Genomic DNA, 19,130 nt, shown 5'->3' on the forward strand with positions numbered 1-19,130 from the left:
GCTTAGCATTTCTCATGGGCACATCCTTTATTGTTCTGAAAGTAATCAAAAGCACATCTTAACAGTGTGCTTATTAGCTTCATGTGATGTAAGTTTGTCACCGGAAGAGCATTTCATGCTGACATTAAAAAAGAGCCACTAAAATCCACACCATAGGTCCTAAAATGAGCTCAAATGGCCAACACAATGAACACCATTAGGAGTAATAACTGTTGTTATAATGAAACTGGTGTAAATGGCGGGTTGCTGTTTTTCCAGCTACATAACCATGGCAGCCTCCCCACACACCACTTGAGTCTCAACGGCAGGGCAGCTGAACCTTTAATTACCCTGACGGCAAACACACAGATCCAGGCAGTGCAATAGGGTCCCTAGCCAGTGCATCATCCTCTATTTGAGTCAGTCCCTTAAGAGGGAGTTTGATATTGTGAAAAGCCCGTTTAGGGCCTTCAGCTTCCCGTGCCGGCCCGATGGCAGCCACCTTACTCAAGCAGTCCCACTTTAAACTATGTTGTGGTGTAGTTACTGGTTATATAACAGAATTAGTGTTGCCTACTGCTCCCTAGTGAGTGTGTGTGTGTGTGTGCGCTTGTGCGCACCGCTGTGCTGACATAAAACCATCAGGAATAACGACAAGATAGACAGGGAGATACCCGCAGTGGGACAGCCGCCGGGTGGAAAGTGAGAGAGAGCACAATTAGTGAGGTCACCGCAAAGTGATGCGTAAGGGGAAACGGATCCTCAGCCACGTCACACAATAAAGCTTTAGGATCGCAATATTACATCACTAGCAAAATTGCATTCTTCAAGGATAATGGCACGTGTTGCAATTTTGCAGGGTTTTGAACAAGTTAAAACATTTGTTTGGTTGTCATTGATCCAACTTTTGTTTTTTATTATGCATTTCTAAATAATAAGAATAAAAACACAAGTAACTATAAGACCATATACAAAGAGGAAATCAATATCATATAGTAAACAAGCATGCATAGCAATGACTGTTCAGTAAAAATATTCAGTTGTACTACAAAGAGGTACAATCGGTCACTACAGAAGCTCGTCTCCGCCACAGAATAAAAATATTAAAAAGGTAATTGCAATTCTGACTTTGTAACTAACAATTCTGACTTAATATATCGCAATTCTGACTTTAAATCTCAATTCTGACCTTATAACTCGCAATTCTAACTTTATAATTCTAACTTTATAACTTACAATTTTGACTTTATATCTCTATTCTGACTGTCTCATAATTCTGACTAAATTTCTAACAATTGATGTTATATCTCACAATTCCGACTTAATATCTCGCAATTCTGACGTTATATCTCACAATTCTGACGTTATATCTCACAATTCTGACGTTATATCTCACAATTCTGACGTTATATCTCACAATTCTGACGTTATATCTCACAATTCTGACGTTATATCTCACATCTCTGAATTTATATCTCGCAATTCTGACTTAATAGCTTGCAATTCCGACTTAATATCTCGCAATTCTGACTTAATATCTCACAATTCTGACTTAATATCTCACAATTCTGACATCTCACAATTCTGACTTAATATCTCGCAATTCTGACGTTATATCTCACAATTCTGACTTAATATCTCACAATTCTGACGTTATATCTCACATCTCTGAATTTATATCTCGCAATTCTGACTTAATAACTTGCAATTCTGACTTAATATCTCGCAATTCTGACGTTATATCTCACAATTATGATGTTATATCTCGCAATTCTGACTTAAAATCTTGCAATTCTGAATTAAAATCTCGTAATTATGACGTTATATCTCACAATTCTGAGTTACTATCTCGCAATTCTGACTTAATATCTCGCAATTCTGACTTAAAATCTTGCAAATCTGACTTAATATCTCTCAATTCCGACATACAAAAATGTCACACTCCGTATGCAAAGACCTTAAGTCTGAAGGTTTATAGGTCTTCTGGACAGAGAAATGTCAGTACAATAGATATAGTCTATAAAATTATTTTAAAATATATACTATTCACTATAAGAATCCACCCTTGAGATGTCATCCTTGAGGTCTCTCCTTCAGTTTAAGGTTATGGGTTTTCAATTCGGACTTAATATCTTGCATTTCTGACTGAAAGGTGCCCTAGAATGAGTTGAAACAATATGTTAAATTGTTTGCTGATATGTACATAGATGGTATGTGGCTTATTTAAGGGCAAAAATTGTCCAGATACAGTTTTACAGGTCCATTTACAATGCTAGAAATTGTCCTTAGGATGTAATGCTGTTTTTGCCTTATTTGGAAGGGTCATGAATATTAATGTTGAGCTCTGCTCTGATTGGCTTACTTCAGGAGCTCACACAAGTTCAGTTGTTCTGAGCCCTGACAGAACACAGACCGACTGAATGACACTTTGAGCAGAACATCTCAAATGGAGATTGCTAAAATGCCGCTTACTTGTTTATTGGTGTTTTCAGATCAATGGGGCGTGCGCGGTTGCCAAATTGCACGTCTAGGTAAAACACCGGATAGACTTATTTTCCCCCCGACAAAACCAGTGCTTTTTGTTCACGCTTTTATTTTTTTAAATGTATATTTTAGACTCATCTTTTTGGTCAACGATATTGCATGTTTATATAACGTTAGTCACAATGTAGCCTACTAGGTAGACTGTGATATACTCTGAAAAATAAGATAATATAAAATAAAAAATAATATTAACCTTTGTCATTAGACACACTATTTAGTTGTGTATGGTACTTGGAGTTTCCTATTGTTACTGTACTAGCATCTTGCGTTTTCTAGATAATGCTGTCTCTCTTAGAATCTTTCAATTTAAGTGGATTAATCACTACTTACTGCTTGCAGTAATATAGTTGGAATTGCCCCTTTCTTCAGTTTAGACAGTGCGGGAAGCTTGATATTGTCCGGTTAGAAAAACTGTCTGCGGTGAAATGGGCAGAGCAAATGAACAATTTTGATTTAAATTGTTGCGGTATCCGATTATAATAAACATCAACCATGACTTTTGACATTTATTATCTGTGGGAAGGGTATGAAAAGTCCTCGCGTCCCCTGACAGCCTGGATCATATTTGTGTCTAATGATCTGCCATTTTCACTATCCTTGCGTGACGCTTTTTTTATACCTGATGATTAAGCTGCAAAGTTCTGCCTGACAATGAACATTTGTTTCGATATGCAAATGTTGGGGCGTACATATTAATGATCCCAGCGATTGCGATATGTTGAGATTTGCCTATTTTTTCCGTGTTTTCCATGCACGAGACATAAGAAGGAGGAGGCAATAGTGTTTGAGACTCACAGTATATGATGTCCATGTACTGAACTTTTATTATTTCACTATGGCAAGGTTAATACATTTTTTCAATTTAGGGCACCTTTTAAATCTCACAGTTTTGGCTTAATATTTCACAATTCTTAATAACTCGCAATTCTGACTTTATATTTTCGGACTCAGTGTGCAAAGACCTTAAATCTGAAGGTTTATAGGCCTTCTGGACAGAAAAATGTCAGTACAATATATATATTGTACAAAAAAGTAATTGCAAAGCTAATTTATGTCTGTAGCAAAAACAGTCTAGCTCCCTCCTTAAACTGCTCTTAAATGGAGTCCCCTAGTCTTATTACTTGTACAGGTTTGTTCAAATCCGTAACCCTAGAGTATAAACAGTTGTAACTTACACTTGTTCAATAAAGAACCATTCAATAAACAGTCTCTTCAGGGTAAGGGAAGTGTACTTAAAAACAACACTTCCATCTAGAGGAAACAACTTGGTGTATCACAATAACAGGCTGTGAATAACTGGATTAAAGAACCTGTGTTTTTTTAATAATCAGTTTTTATAAGAATGAATATATGTACAAAACAGAACAAAAAACGTTTTAGTTAGGAACAGCGTCATCATAAAGCTCATAGAAAAAAGCTTTGAAACTGTATATATATATGGCAATCTTAATTTTTTACTGAACATTCATCTTTGATTCGATCATACGTAGTGCAATTTGTAACAAAATTGGACCCAAGACAGATATAAAGTACAATAAAATAAAAGTGTGTGATGTCAGAATATGTGGCTAATATGTGATTTTTAAAACAGAAAACATTATACATAGCATAGACTTAGAAGCATCGTCTATGAAAGGCTTTATGGGTACATTTGAAAAGGTTTGGTAAAGGTTTATGATTATGTAACAACAAAAATGTAAATAAAAAGTGTTTTTTTGGAGTGTGCATAATTCCAGAGCTCAGAACATTTTAAGAAACAAAAACTTCAGTAATGTACGGTATAAGTGAACTCAGCATACATTACTTCGGTATAAAGCCACTTGTAGGATCTAATGGGTGTTTAGCTGAAGTCTCGGTCTGCCAGAATTAGGGGAGCCACAAGAGTCCAGAGGTACAGCGCCAGTCCCAGCCAACTCGAACTGATCTTCACCCACACAGATGGCATAGTGGTTTTCATGGCAGCGTAGTCTGTTTCAGGTCTGAGAAGGAACGAGAAATGTTTATAAAAGAACAGAAAATGTATGGAATAATCCTCTACCAATCCCTAATTTTTTTCGCATAAACATATACACAGTACTCAGCTCAAAAATGCTAAGTCCAGTAATTAAGGTTAACACCCAATTTATTTTCTCCATAAAAAAGTGATTAATGAGATTATTATTCTCTAGAGACTAGACCAAGCATTTTCTAATGGCAGACTGTTCCAACTAGACCACGAGACACAACTGTAGCGCCATTTTACAGTTTCTACAGATTAAAGTGAGCAACTCATTAAAAAACAATGGAGCGGTTCACACCACAAGCGCTCTAGCCATCGTTTATGGCTATGATCTTTTGGCACTATATCCTTTCAGAACCCTACCCATTCCATGCATTGTTTCCAACTCGCGCTAAAGATGCTGAATCGCCACATTAAGAGCGGCAGATGACGCTGCTATTTTAAAAACAGTAGCAGAAACACAGTGAGCAGTAAAATTGATTGATACCTTCGCTAAAATGCTGCAGAAAACAACAATGCTGCAAATATTCCTTTTTAAAAAAATCTGTCATACATACATAGGACTCTAATGTGGCGTTCACACCAGACGTGAATGAAGAGAGTAAATCGCATTATTCGTGTGTAATTGGACGCTTGAACATTTTGAGTTTACTCGCATCATGGGAGGGGCTTCTGCCAGGCGGCTCGTCTTGTGAAATGGTGACATGGATCATTTTAAATTACGGCAAATAAACTCAATTTGCCGGCTTTATCTAGATTGAAGTCTTACTAGGGTAAATTCAGGGTGATTGGGACACTTTTTCCAAGTCATCTCAATGTCACTGCTAGAGCAAGCTCCTGATTGGTTAAAGCGGTGCGAAGTGCACAAATCACGCATTTTTTGCACGTCAAATGCTCAGTTTGTGCCGCAGAATGTCAATTTGCGTCTTCGCATTGACCTAACATTAATCACTTTATTCACATCTGGTGTGACTGTTCAAGCCAAGTTTGTGACAAGACTATTTTTTATCTACATTTAGCATTATTATTCATTGTAAAGCATTTCATAATAAACAATGTTTTAATTGGGAAAGTTATTTGTAAATGACAAGGAAAGACAACTTAAACTGAAATTACAAGTTATTTTTTCTTTCTACTCATGATAAGGGCGTTTTGTTTGTTTGTCACTTATTTTAGATACTAGATACTTATTTTAAGTAAAATATAAAAATGGCCTAGACTACAGTATTTTTTGGCCTTCTGCCATGTATCATGTAAAAACAATAATAGCTTGATAAAACATCTAATCTTACCTTCTAATCTTCATATCTAATTGGGTTCAACTGGTTAAATGTTTTATTTTAAGAGAAAAATGATCAGATGCCAATGCTTTGGCTCTCATCTTCATTCTTTTTTTTTTTTTTTACAAAGTACTACTGGTGCCCAGATGGAAATGTATAACTATTCCAAATATACATATATACAGGAAACATTTAGACCAGACCTCTTGGAACTTTAAGTGAATACCCTTGCTTTAGACACTCACTGATACCAGTTGGTCAAGGTCATCATGATGTAGAGGGATGCAAGTAGGAGAGAGAAATGGAAAAACGAGTAGCTGTAGGTGACACCGTCCTCTTCGTTATCCACAGCTCGTCTCACGCCGTCCTCAGAGACGCCCTCGCCGGCATCAGTGCTCGCCAGACCTTGAACTTCCTCTGTCTGCATGAGCTTATTCACCTGGCTGTTGTTTGAGGAACGAATGCTAGAAAAAGAGAAAAAAAGCATGTCAAATGTGGCTTAGTTAAGACATTTTACAAAAAAATACGAAATAATTGTCTCACACTACATGATTCCATTACGACAGAAAAAAAAAATTGCATGCCATTGCTTAATAAAGCTATAAAAGAACAAATCAATTCTCGGAAAGCCATCGGAAAAATTCTAGACGCCAGTTGTTTGTTTATAAAAGGGAATGCTGGGAAATAAGGCATACACAAACACATGGAGCTGCTTGAATGGAAAAAATGACAAACCTCAGCAACCTCCAGGCCAAATGTAATAGGATTTAATGCAATTAAACTTTAAAGGGGCATTTTAACTGTGGAACACAGTATGAAAATGTTGTGTAACTGTCCCATTTATTGGCCCTCATCTTTAACTCGGAATCATTGCATTCTAGCCCAGTAAGCATGTGTAAAATTAATAACAGAATCGGTATCTATTTTAGAGTGTATTGCTGTATACTATTGTTTCCCATTATAAATCAAACTTATATTTTACATATGGCTGGCCGATATAATGAACATTTACAATATACTGAATATGATTTGATTCCGATATAGACAGTCATTCAAAAGTTTGGGTCAGAAAGATAAAAAAAAAAGTATACTTTTATTCAGCTAGGATGTATTAAATTGATCGTTATCAATTTAATATATTTATGATGTTACAAAAGCTTTCCATTTTAAATAAATGCTGTTCTTTTTAGCTTTCTAATCATTTATTAAGCTGTAAAAAAAAAAATGTATCACACAGTTTCCAAATATAAAGCAGCACATCAGTTTTCAACATTGATCCATTGCACCAAATCGGCATATTAAAATAATTTCTGAAGGATCATGTGAAACTAAGACTAGAGTACTGGCCTGGCATAAACTATATTTTAAATTATACTAAAACAGAAAACAGTTGCCAACAACAACTTTAACAGTTTAAAGTTAAAACTTTATTCTAAGGGTACATTTTCACTATTAACTATTTGCTTATTAGCATGCATATTACTATGATATTGGCTTTTTATTAGTATTATGCCTTATTCTGCATTATCTTGTTCTACATCCCTTAATCCTACCTAATACCTAAACTTTAATAAACAGTAAATTAGGAGTTTAAGGTAACAGTTGTACTTAAAAGTGAATATGTGTATCTCATTAAATTGTCACCAAAATAAATCATATTTTTATAATATCACTGTCATGTTAGTCAAATAAATGCAGCCTTAGTGAGCATAAGAGGCTTCTTTTAAAAAAACATTAAACCTTAAATCATTAAATCAAAATTTAAGCATTAATGTAAAATAAACAAATATCATGAATATATCAATTCTTCTTTTTATTTGGTCATTGTATTTCCTACAAATATATGTGGACATTTAATGAGTAGTAGACAAAGTAATGAGCATGAGGGAATTATGATGATGTTTTCATGCTTTGATTATAATTTATTTGTAATTATTTAACTAAGCCATTTCAAAGCAAATACATCAATACAGATATTTATTTGAAAACAATCAAAAGGTAAACAAATATTGTATATAGATGCTCAGCCTCACTGGTATTCATTTAACTAATGGTTAAATAATCCTTGTCTGTTGCTAGCAGTGGTAAGGAAGATGTTTATAAGCTCACCTGGCATACAGTGTGCAGAGGAGGAAGATAACCAAACCCACAATGCTCTGAGCATCCCACCACTGTGTATGGATACCAGGGGCACTGGTTGGAATGGGTGCTGTTGGCCCGCCATTGACTAGACTCAACAGACTGGGGTTGCACTTACGATCTGTGCACAGAGAGAAAACAAGTTGCGTCATACGGGTTTATAATTTAGAGAACATCAGACAATGATATAAACTACGGTTCAAAGGCTTGGGGCCAGTATCTTTTTTTTAATGCCTGAAATTATTGCTTTCATTCAGCAAGCAAAGAAACATTTAGTACATCAAAACCGTTATAATGTTACAATATATTTCTATTTCAAATAAATGCAGTTCTTCTGAACTTTAAGGAACATTATAAAATAATGTTAATGGTTTCCTTTTTCCAAACATATTAAGCAGCACAGCAACTGTTTTAACATTGATAATAATAAGAAATGTTTCTTTAGCAGCAAATCATCATATTCAAATGATTTCTGAAGAATCATGTCCAGGACTGGAGTAATGATGCTGAAAATATCATATGAAATAAAAAAAATCTGCTTTGTTATCACAAAAATAAATAGAATTGTATTATAAACATATAAGAATAGTATTTCACAATAATACTTATAAATTTTGCTTGTATATAATTGCTTGTCATTCATTTTGCACATTTGGAGGCTGATGTTTTAAAGAGAATGTGTGTGTGGTTGAAGTTAGCAAGCTGTGTTAATTAGCAAAAAAGTAGAAATATATTACAGAAATGTAAGCAAAAATGTACAAAATATATTAAGAGTAGTCAGTTGTCTGTGTCTCTCTCCCACATTGCTTCCTAACCACTTTATTCTTATTAGACATTTAAGGTTCGCTTTTAAATAAAATATAATATAATGATAAATGATTCATAAAATATTACATCATTGTCTGGCCATCTGGTATTTCAGAATAGAGATAACGTTAAGGAATATGATTATTCGGTAGTTTAACAGCATGGCGTAAAGTAAATAAAGGCTAATACAAAAATGATTTTAAAAAATTGGATAGAATAATCACAGCTATTTAATTTACTCTAACCTATGTAGCCACCATAGATCATTGTGTTATTTTTAACGTTTACCCAAACCTAGTAAATATATCCTTTTTTTTTCATCTGATTTACTGATTTGTTCATTTAAAAAAAAAGTACAAAAAAAAAAATGTAAATGTCAAAATGGCTCCTTGAATGTCAAATTCTTAAAATGTATCAGCTTTTTAATTGTACATGTAAACAACTGAGAGTGTTGTTCTGAAACGTTCTTTCAAAGAGAAGGGTCAACATACAGTCCAGTAATTCAGTCACTACATCTAATAAAATAAATAAAAGTGAAAGAGCATTAAAGAGGTGAATTTCATGTTGGACATGTGATCTGGTTGTGTGACTTACTGGGGTTGTTGCTCATTGCAGACCATGTGAGATACATGGTGTAGAGAGAGATGAGAGATGGCTGGAGCAGACCAGAACTCGGCTGGACTTCCTGTAACACATATACAATGCAAATGTTCACATTTCAGACAATGTTTTGTCGCATGTAAAAATTCTTACCACCGATACGCATCCACTGGATAGAGCGCAGCAAAAGGGTGTTTTCAGTTCCTTCCTATGGAAGCCAAGCTTTACACTCGCACAGTGGATTGCAAAATTGACAGGGGACCGGAGAAAGAGAGAGGGCGAGAGCAGCGAAATGTTGAGAAATGCTCAATCTTATAAAAATAACACCAGGTGCCAGCAAATATCTTTGAGGTTTAGGAAGTGATGTCTGTTTTAAACATTTAAAAATATGCAGACCGTGCTGGAGTTTTTGCTGGAATTAGTACATAAACCATATTTACACATTGGATGCTTTGCAGTTGTTATACATAAGTTAGATATTGCGGTTTGGATGCTTTCGTGTGATTATACGGTCAGCGTTTACCAAGGTTTAATAAAATGAGACGGTATCTTTACTTTGGGCATTCGGAAACTAATATTGCATCATGCCAACAGTAATCAAGTGAATACGTGAATTATATATGCTGTGTGTCGAGGGAGGGGGCAAATTATACACACTCGCTTCAGACACAGCCCGAAGGGGAACAGCTTTAGAACTTTGAGGGATGTATTGACGCTGCAATGGACACACAACTTTAGAGTGATAAAGAAAGAGAGAAAAGCAAGCAAGCATAAATGGATCAAATGAGTGTTGAAATGACCTGCACTTTTGGAAGGATGGCCACCACAGACACCACAATACAAAAGATGAGGTTGAGGCTGATGAAGACTTTGTGTTCTGTGCAGTCATCCGGCTGTGTGTAGAATACATAGAACAAAACCACGGCAGCAAAGGCACAGATATAGTGCACTAATGTGAAAGAGAGCAGGGCTGTGGAGAAAACACACACCTGTCAATATTTACATTTCTAAATATGTAAATTAATAAATATGGTTAAACATCAATAGTGAATAACGGAAACTACAACAAATATAAGTTTTGATTGCCATTTAATCAAATAGCAAAATACATAAATGATGATAGCATTTCTATGACTTTACAAAAGAGGAACAAAATAGCGAGATTTATTACATTGGTTAGAAAAATGAAATTTGCTCCCTCAACCGTTGTATAAGAAACACTCATGCTGCAGCATTAACTAGTTTTCCGTAATGTAATGCCAAAGTAATATTACACAATGTACAGTGTTATATATCACGTCAAATAAAAAAAAAGTATGTTTCCTAGATTTATAATGGTAACTGTGAAAATGCATTATCATAGCTAAGTGAACAAATTAAAATACTTCTCAATGCTGCAGCTGGTTAGGACACAAGCTTAGATTAAAGATAGCTTTTAATGCTTGCGACTTTATCTTTTCGCCTGCTTTCAGCTTTCACCTTTATCAGTTTTAAAACTTAGTCATGCAGAAACAATGTTGCTGAACATACCTGCATACCAGCATTTACGGTTCCCGTTCTCTGCGTTCTCCACCCACTTTTGGTTCCAGGTGTGGGCAAAATCCACCAGCAGAATGAGCTGAATCAGAATGAAGATGAAGGATCCGACCACACCAAAGTAGTACCACACTGCAACGAACAAACTATAATTTTACATCCATTCCTTTAGACAAAATGAACTGCCATGACTTTACCAGCCTGTTCATGACAACTTGAAGTATTTTATGCACTTACAAAGAGCAATTTTTATATATATGTCACAACTAAGCATAACTAAAAGACATTTTAAAGGAGTCATTAATTGAGAAATACTTTTTTTTCTTTGATCTTTTGACATATAAGCCTAACCCTAACCAGTCAAAACTTACTAGTTAGTCCAAAAACAGGTTTTATTTAAACCAAGCAATATGGTGTAATAGTGAGACGACAAACCGCCTATTGCAGAAGGTCTACACTGACTTCCACATCATTGCCTCTTTAGCCGCGCCCACCGCGAAAAATCACAGATTTGCGCATGTCATGTAATAGTAAATAAGACCAAGTTTACTCCAGACGAGTACAAGACATTTTGATATGCCAAGTTGTGGAAAAACAACTTGTATTACAATCCTTGTGATCCTAACATTAAGATAGCGTGGATTCATTTTAATAAAGTTCCAGGTCGCATCAGTAAGACACTATTCGTTTGTTTGCTTCATTTTTCTGCTGATTCATTTTTAAACAAGACACCATATGCTTTTCACGAAGAGAGACAGGAAATAACCGATCTTCAACTGGTCATACGTCATCACATGATGCAAATTCACTGCTCAGAGTTTCCCAAGCTTGAACTATGCAACGCAAGGAAAGGTGAAACTTTTCACACGAGCTTGCGTTTCTGGTCTGACGGATTCGCATGCGTTTGAATCATAGACTGTTAAAAAAAAAATATGGACGTAGTGTCTGTGACGTCACCCATAGGCTTCTGAAGAGCAGCTTTGAGGCGTAAAGTATGGTCGAGCTGGCCGTTCCTAGCTTGGTCGTCACTCCCGGATAACGACAATGGGCAAAGAGGCTGGACATGGGCGCAGCTGAGGTGACGTGACGACTAACAGACAGCAGACAAACAACAATCCACCTGTCACTCAAAGTGGCCACACCCTTAATTATGCAGAACTTTAAGTCTTCATATAATATAAATAAATTAGTTATAAAAAATAAATTAAAAATCACCCCCTCACCCCCTTAGTTGCAAAACCAAAATTTGGACCAGGCTGTAAACGTTTTTTTCTGCTGTAAAGTTGGGCCTTTTTAACATGGGGCTCAATGAGATAGGCTCCAGAAGTAGGCTCCACTGTCTCTAGCAGCAAGTCAGTGAATTTGAGTTTAAGTTACTTCCGTATTGGCTTAAAGAGAACCTTTTTACGCAATTTGCGCAGACTCATTAGAGGTTGGAAACCTCTAAACAGGAGCATGTTGGAGGCTTGATCTGAAGGTGAAACATCTGATTTGGTATGCAAAAAGAATGATTGAGCTACCAATTTGGTTTCAGTTTCTATTGCCTCTTAAACAGAGACACACAAATGGGAGTGCGGACACAGGTCCAGTAGGACTTAATGGGTTCAAAATATTGATAACATTATACGTGAACCTCAGAGAACATTATAAAATTCATGACTTATGATTATAATTAATTACCAAACACTGACTTATTGAAAATCAGTTTCATAATATTCCCTGAAATTTCTAGGTTTTTAATGACCCTAGGTAGCTGTGAATGTCAATATAGAGTGACTTATCCTTAAAGGTATAGTTCACCCAAAAAAATGAAAATTGTGTCATCATTTTACTTACCATCAAGTTGTTCCAAACCTGTATGAATTTCAGCTGAACACAAACTAATTTTTGAAGAATATTTTAAAGAATATGGGTAATCAAACAGTTGATGGGCCAGTATTGTTGACAGTATCAACTGTTTGGTTACTGACACTCTTCAAAATATCTTCTTTTCTGTTTCATTTTTGGGTGAACTATTCCTTTAATAGAATAGCCACACAAAGACCACACTGCCCATTTACCATTACTTGTATTGAGTGAAAAGATATTTGTGAAAACTACCATAACAAAAAATATATTAAAAACAGCAACAAACTTTTTTCATACAATTACTGAACTATTATTATTGGTCTTTTTCTTATTTATTAGCTTATGTACCTGTGTTGAATGCTCCATCTGGAATGAAGAAAGCTCCAACAGTAAGAGCAACGAGAATCAAGAACTTGAAGAACCAGAAACTGAAAAAAAAAATGTAGTCACATTGGCATGGATCATTATGTAAGGCTTCCTAGAAAAAAAAACTATTGTGCAAAAAGCAAATTTCCATTTATTGAAAAACCCAGCTTTCAACAGCAGAGGGCAACACTTGTTAGTGAAAAGATTGTCGTTAGTAAAGATTTTGTGAGAATGCCAGTCGGAACAGCAAACAGATAAAACATACCCATTTTGAATTGCAGCTCGTGGATCCTTGCTGCTTCTCACACGGATCATGATGATGGAAAAGAGGAAGAAGAAACAGGCCATGGCAAAGCACATCCTGTAGACCGACTTATAACCAACAATGATCTCACAGTTCACCTTCCCTTCAATGCCAGGTATAGAAGAGCCTCCTTCACAAAAACCAGGGATCTGTGGATAAATTCACCAAAAAGTCTGCCATTTTACACAGGGATCAAAAAAAAAAAAAAATGTAATCACATCCTAAATGTCTTTTAACAATAACATCTTACAAACTTCCTGTGGGTGTGTTTAAATTAAAAAATAAATAAAACAAAATTCAGATATTAAAGGGATAGATCACCCGAAAATGAAAATGAAAATTTGACATTCTTCTAGGATTATATAAAAAAATGTCCTGGCTAATCCAAGCATTATAAATGGCAGTAAATGGCAGCCCACAATTTTTTATTTGACTTAAGGAAAAAGCGTAACTGTCATATGATGGAGGACGTATTGTAAGCATTTTGAACTGCGAGAGGTGCTAAACTTTCTTCGAAAGTTGAATACGGAAGGCGGTCTGGCGAAAGCTGGATATTTTACATTATGAAGTTAAATATGGATGGACCACAAAACCAGTCATAAGTCACAAGGGGATATTTGTGGCAATAGCCAACAATACATTGAATGGTTAAAAATTATATTTTTCGTTTGCCAACAATCATTACGATATTATTCATAATCATATTCCATGAAAATATTTTGTACATTTTCTAACGTAAATATATAAAACACAATGTATTTAGTAATATGCATTGCTAAGGACTTCATTTGGACAACTTTAAAGGTGATTTTCTCTATATTTAGATTTTTTTGCACCATCAGATTCCAGATATTGAAATAGTATCTCAGCCAAATATTGTCATATCATAACAAACCATACATCAATGGTAAGCTTAAAGGGGGGGGTGAAATGCTGTTTCATGCATACTGAGCTTTTTACACCTTTAAAGACTTGGATTCCCATCCTAAACATAGACAAAGTTTCAAAAACTAATGTTGGACGTTTGATGGAGTATTTCTGTGTTAAAAATACTCCTTCCGGTTTCTCACAAGTTTCGGCGAGTTTTTTTTCGAGTATGGGTCTACTTGACGTTAAATAGAGCGGAAGGTCCTTGTATGGGCCGTACGGGCTCTTCTCCCGGTAGGGTGCGCGCGCGTGACTAGAGGGAGAGAGAGGAAATGCACGCTGTAAACAGTCTCTCAGGTGCAGATCCAATCGTCCGTGAACACTTATGACGCGCCGCGCTCCACTTTATTCCTATGGGTGACGTCGAGCGACTTCAACGCTTCAGCACAGCATTCCGGGAAGGCAGCGCTGCATTTGAACCGATTTGAACGCAGAAATGACGGGAAGCTTCAAGGCATCGCTTCAGTCGCATCGCAAAGTGGATTTCCACGGTCACTGCTGTCACAGGACTTCACCAAATCATACCAAAGAAGTGTGTTTTTGACAGAGCGGTCCTGCTTTGGAAGATGCCGGTGAGTAAATCAACTTCAAATGTCTCTGCTATTGGCTACCGTCGCATGAGTAAACATCAGTAAACGATACGATCGCGTGCTTCGTCATTCAAATGCGCTAACGGTTACTCCATTGTTGTTCTGTATAACGTTACACTATTCTGACTCTGACGTGCAAAACCGTTTTGCTTGCTACCTCTAAGGTCTAGTCACATACAATAATCCATAAACCGAATCATGTCCTCATAAACTGCACACAAAGGCCCCTAAATACAGTACATACCACAGAGACGGACATCCTGATGTTGCCGTTTCTCCTGTTCAATTTATTTCAGCCTCAGATTTGATTGTGGATCATTATCTGTATTAGCTGAGATAGATGGGTTTCTCCACGCTTGAGGACGTCACCGCTTTGCGCGCTTGTCATTCTTTAGCTCCGCCCACACGATACGCCTCCAGGCGCTCGGTTTTTTCCGGAAAGACTCGGTACAGCCCATATTTCTTTTATAAATATGATAAAACTAAAGACTTTTCGGAGATATGAAGGATGCAATACTACTCTATAGGTACTCAAGATTGACATGAGATTGACTGAAACTGAGTGTTTCACCCCCCCTTTAATTATGTGTAAAAATCTCAATTTCAAATAACCTTGTGACTGGTTTTGTGGTCAAGGGCCACATTTTTCTTACAAAACCCCATCGATTCATTTCAGAAGGCTTTTATTAACCCCATGTTGATAGCAATCTGGAGTATGTTTGTTATGGATGTACTATTTTGGCTTGAAATGTTAGGCTGCCATTCACTGCCATTATAATGCTTGGATTAGCCAGGACATTATTAATATAACTCTTATAGTATTCGTCTGAAAGAAAAATGTCATATACACCTAGGATGGCTTGAGGGTGAGTAAATCATGGAATCATTTTCATTTTTTGGGTAAACTATCCCTTTAATGAACAGTACTAAAAAATATTCCATTTAAGATAATGAATAATAATGCACACAAAAAAGTAATACTGCCAACAGAATCAGTCTCAGCTGCCTTTAAAAGTGTATAACATCCTTGAGTCTGTTGAAAAGAACCTTTACATTTTCATGCTGATTTTTGTAATTCTGGCATTCTTGTGATTATGTCTGTATGGCCCCGTGTTTCATTTTATAGGGGTGTCCATGGTTAACCGATTAACCGTTAAAAATTGTGTAACCGAGTGAAACATTTTGCTCGGTTAAGTGGCGTCAATGACGTGCTTTGAATTTAGTTGTAATATATTTTTGCACTCCTAGAGACCGCCAGAGCGCTCCCAGACATTTGTAATATCCACAAGAAGAAGTCATGACCAGCTTTCTAAGCGGGCAATGAAGCGGGCAAAGAAAGCGTGGGAGCACTTTAAAATTGAGAGTGACGGGGCAAAATGCAAGTATTGCAATGCAGTGCTTACCGCATTTTTCAGGCTATAAGTTGCTCCGGAGTATGAGCCGCATCAGTCAAAAAATGCGTCATGAAGAGGAAAATAACATAAGTCGCACTGGACTATAAGTCGCATTAGGGCAGAAGCAGAGCGGGAGCCGCGCGCGCTGTGCATAACGGAGCAGAAGAAACAAAGTTTGAAGAAAGAAACTTGTGAATGACTAGAGAAAAGCAGAAAGAAAAGCAGACGTTACTTTAACTGTAATGAAGAAAACAAAAAAAGCTTATCGCGGACTGAAAGCAAGATGGCCAGAGCTGAAGGAACGAGTCCACAGATGCTTGAACTCTCTGCCGGGAGAGGCTCAGCCGCGCGAGTCAAACGCTGTGTGAATCATTCTCGGCTGCATATTTTACTACATGCCCTAATCATGCAGACACCCTCGCGGCCACTTGCGTTGCTCGTGAACTGGAGCGCATCTCATCCTAATTTAACGAAACTCCGCGTAGGCCTCACAGACATGAAAGATATCTTAAGAAAGCTTGAAATGTCTTTTAACAATTTAAAACGAAAAGAAATAGGCTACTCTCTGATTAGGTAATCCATGATGTGCATTTCTCTCTATAGGCGCGTTCACTACGGAGATGGCGGTCGTCAAATTATAAACTAAAAATAACCCTGACGCACACTATGGTTAACCGAGTATTAACCGCTAAGGGCCTCGGTTAACGGTTAATGAAAAACTTGAAAACGTGCAGCCCTATCATTTTATATAACTTATTTTGCAATAAAAAGCTTGCTATATTTTCATTAAGCTATTAAAGCATAGCACAATCAAGATAATAAAGAACAGTTTGATATTTTTAAAAATCTGAAAAATATACAGTACAGGCCAAAAGTTTGGACACACTACTATCTATAATGTTTTTGAAAGAATTTTCTTCTGCTCATCAAGCCTGCATTTATTTGATCAAAAATACAGACAATTTTTGTAATATTGTGATATATTATTACAATTTAAAATAATTGGTTTTCAATTTATTATACTTTAAATGATCATTTATTTCTGTGATAAAAGCTGAATTTTCAGTATAATTCCTCCAGTCTTCAGTGTCACATGATCCTTCAGAAATCATTCTAATATGATGATTCATTTTCAAAGTTGGAAACAGTTCTTTTTAATATTTTTTCATAACCTGTGATATTTTTTAATAATAATTTGATGAATAAAAAGTAAACAAAATAAAAATAAAAAAGAAGCAAATGTTTTAAAAATAAAAATATTTTGTAACAACAATATACACTACTGGTCAGTAATTTGGGGTCAGTCTTTTTTTCTTTCTTTTTTTAAAATAAATCAATAATTTTATTCAGCAAGGATGTGTTAAATTGATAAAAAATGTATAGTAAAGGAGATTTATATTATTTGAAAATATGTTTTTATTTTGAATAAATGCAGTTCTTTTGAACCTTTTATTCATCAAATATATTAGGCAGCAGAACTGTTTCCAACACTCAAAATAAATCAGAATATTGGAATGATTTCTGAAGGATCATGTGATAGACTGGATGTCACATGCGACACTGAAGACTGGAGGAATGATTTTGAAAATTCAGCTTTGCATCACAGAAATAAATGATAATTTAAAGTATAATAAATTGAAAACCAAATATTTTAAACTGTAATAATAATACAAATCTGTATTTTTGATCAAATAAATGCAGGCTTGATGAACAGAAGAAACTTCTTTCAAAAACATTACAAATAGTTTTGGCCTGTACTGTATATATATATATATGTTGAATAAACATGTGAAAATATAAACACAGATTTGTGTTTATTTCTATGTTTAAATTAAGAAATCTTCAGTGTGGTCTTAGATTGAAATTTCATGAGGCAGATTAGCCCTTTACTAAAAACAATGTCTGACACTGGTCTTTATTGCTTTATTTTTATTATTTTTATTTTTAAGAACTGGACTGAGGAAATGGGACCAGGACAGAACACTGGCCAGATTCAAACTTTGAATCTTCGAGAACGACACCAGCGGTCTGTGTACCTTTTTCAGCTGTGTTTCCATGCCTGGCAGGATCATGATGATGGACACTATAGTGCCCAACAGCAGAAAAAAGGAGAAGGCCAGGCGGGTCACAGTGGAGTTGTATGAAGAAGGGCAACATCCTGATAAAAGACATGGCGCAGAGCCGCACAGACAGGACGCCTAAAGGACAAGACAACTCTCTCAATACAGCGAATACATTTCCATGTCATAACTGTTACAGGGGGAACAACCTACTATATGTCACCTATATAAGTAGTTTGGATCTTCCTGTTAAACATTTATATTAAACTGTACTGGTAAAATTGAAATGTTTAGTCTAAAAATGAACGTGTAAAATCAAATGGCCGTGAAAAGCTCGTGAAGAAAAGTTAAACATTGGTTTATGAAGTTTTGAGAAAACAAAGAGAAAACATTTGTCAGCAATATCCACATATCCAGCCATTTATTTATGTTTTCTTAAAACTTTATAGTAAACAAAACAAGGAAACTGTCTCTAAAACTCCTCTATGAAGAAGACAGTTTCGAATGTTTGGAAAATGCGCTGCTGTCTTTACCCGTTAACGTTGTAAAACATAAAGTGAGAAAAAAGTATTCGGTTTTAAAACGATTATGTTAGACTTACACAGCTCGCCAGCGAACACAAGGCCATACACGCGCCCATGATGACGGAGAAAACACCGAAACTAAAGTAAAAACACGGAAGTCAATCTTTCCTTCACATTCTGGTTTCTTATAAATAACTCTAAAAAGTGAGCAATGATTGGCTGGTGGACACATC

At 35.9% G+C, this 19,130-nt stretch overlaps 1 protein-coding gene across 1 annotated transcript; it reads right to left on the reverse strand.

The window, feature by feature from the left end:
• Positions 1-878: 878 nt before the first annotated feature.
• Positions 879-19,130, reverse strand: serinc2 (serine incorporator 2). Its single transcript, XM_067425766.1, has 10 exons — positions 18,975-19,130; positions 18,350-18,511; positions 13,364-13,551; positions 13,081-13,160; positions 10,879-11,016; positions 10,149-10,318; positions 9,343-9,433; positions 7,912-8,062; positions 6,048-6,266; positions 879-4,502 (listed from the first exon to the last, which is right to left on the reverse strand). The coding sequence occupies exons 1-10, from the start codon at positions 19,011-19,013 to the stop codon at positions 4,364-4,366; spliced, it is 1,377 nt and encodes a 458-aa protein (XP_067281867.1). The 5' UTR covers positions 19,014-19,130; the 3' UTR covers positions 879-4,363.

This window comes from Pseudorasbora parva, chromosome 19 (assembly GCF_024679245.1).
Source record: "Pseudorasbora parva isolate DD20220531a chromosome 19, ASM2467924v1, whole genome shotgun sequence".
In the NCBI taxonomy this organism is placed as follows: domain Eukaryota; kingdom Metazoa; phylum Chordata; class Actinopteri; order Cypriniformes; family Gobionidae; genus Pseudorasbora; species Pseudorasbora parva.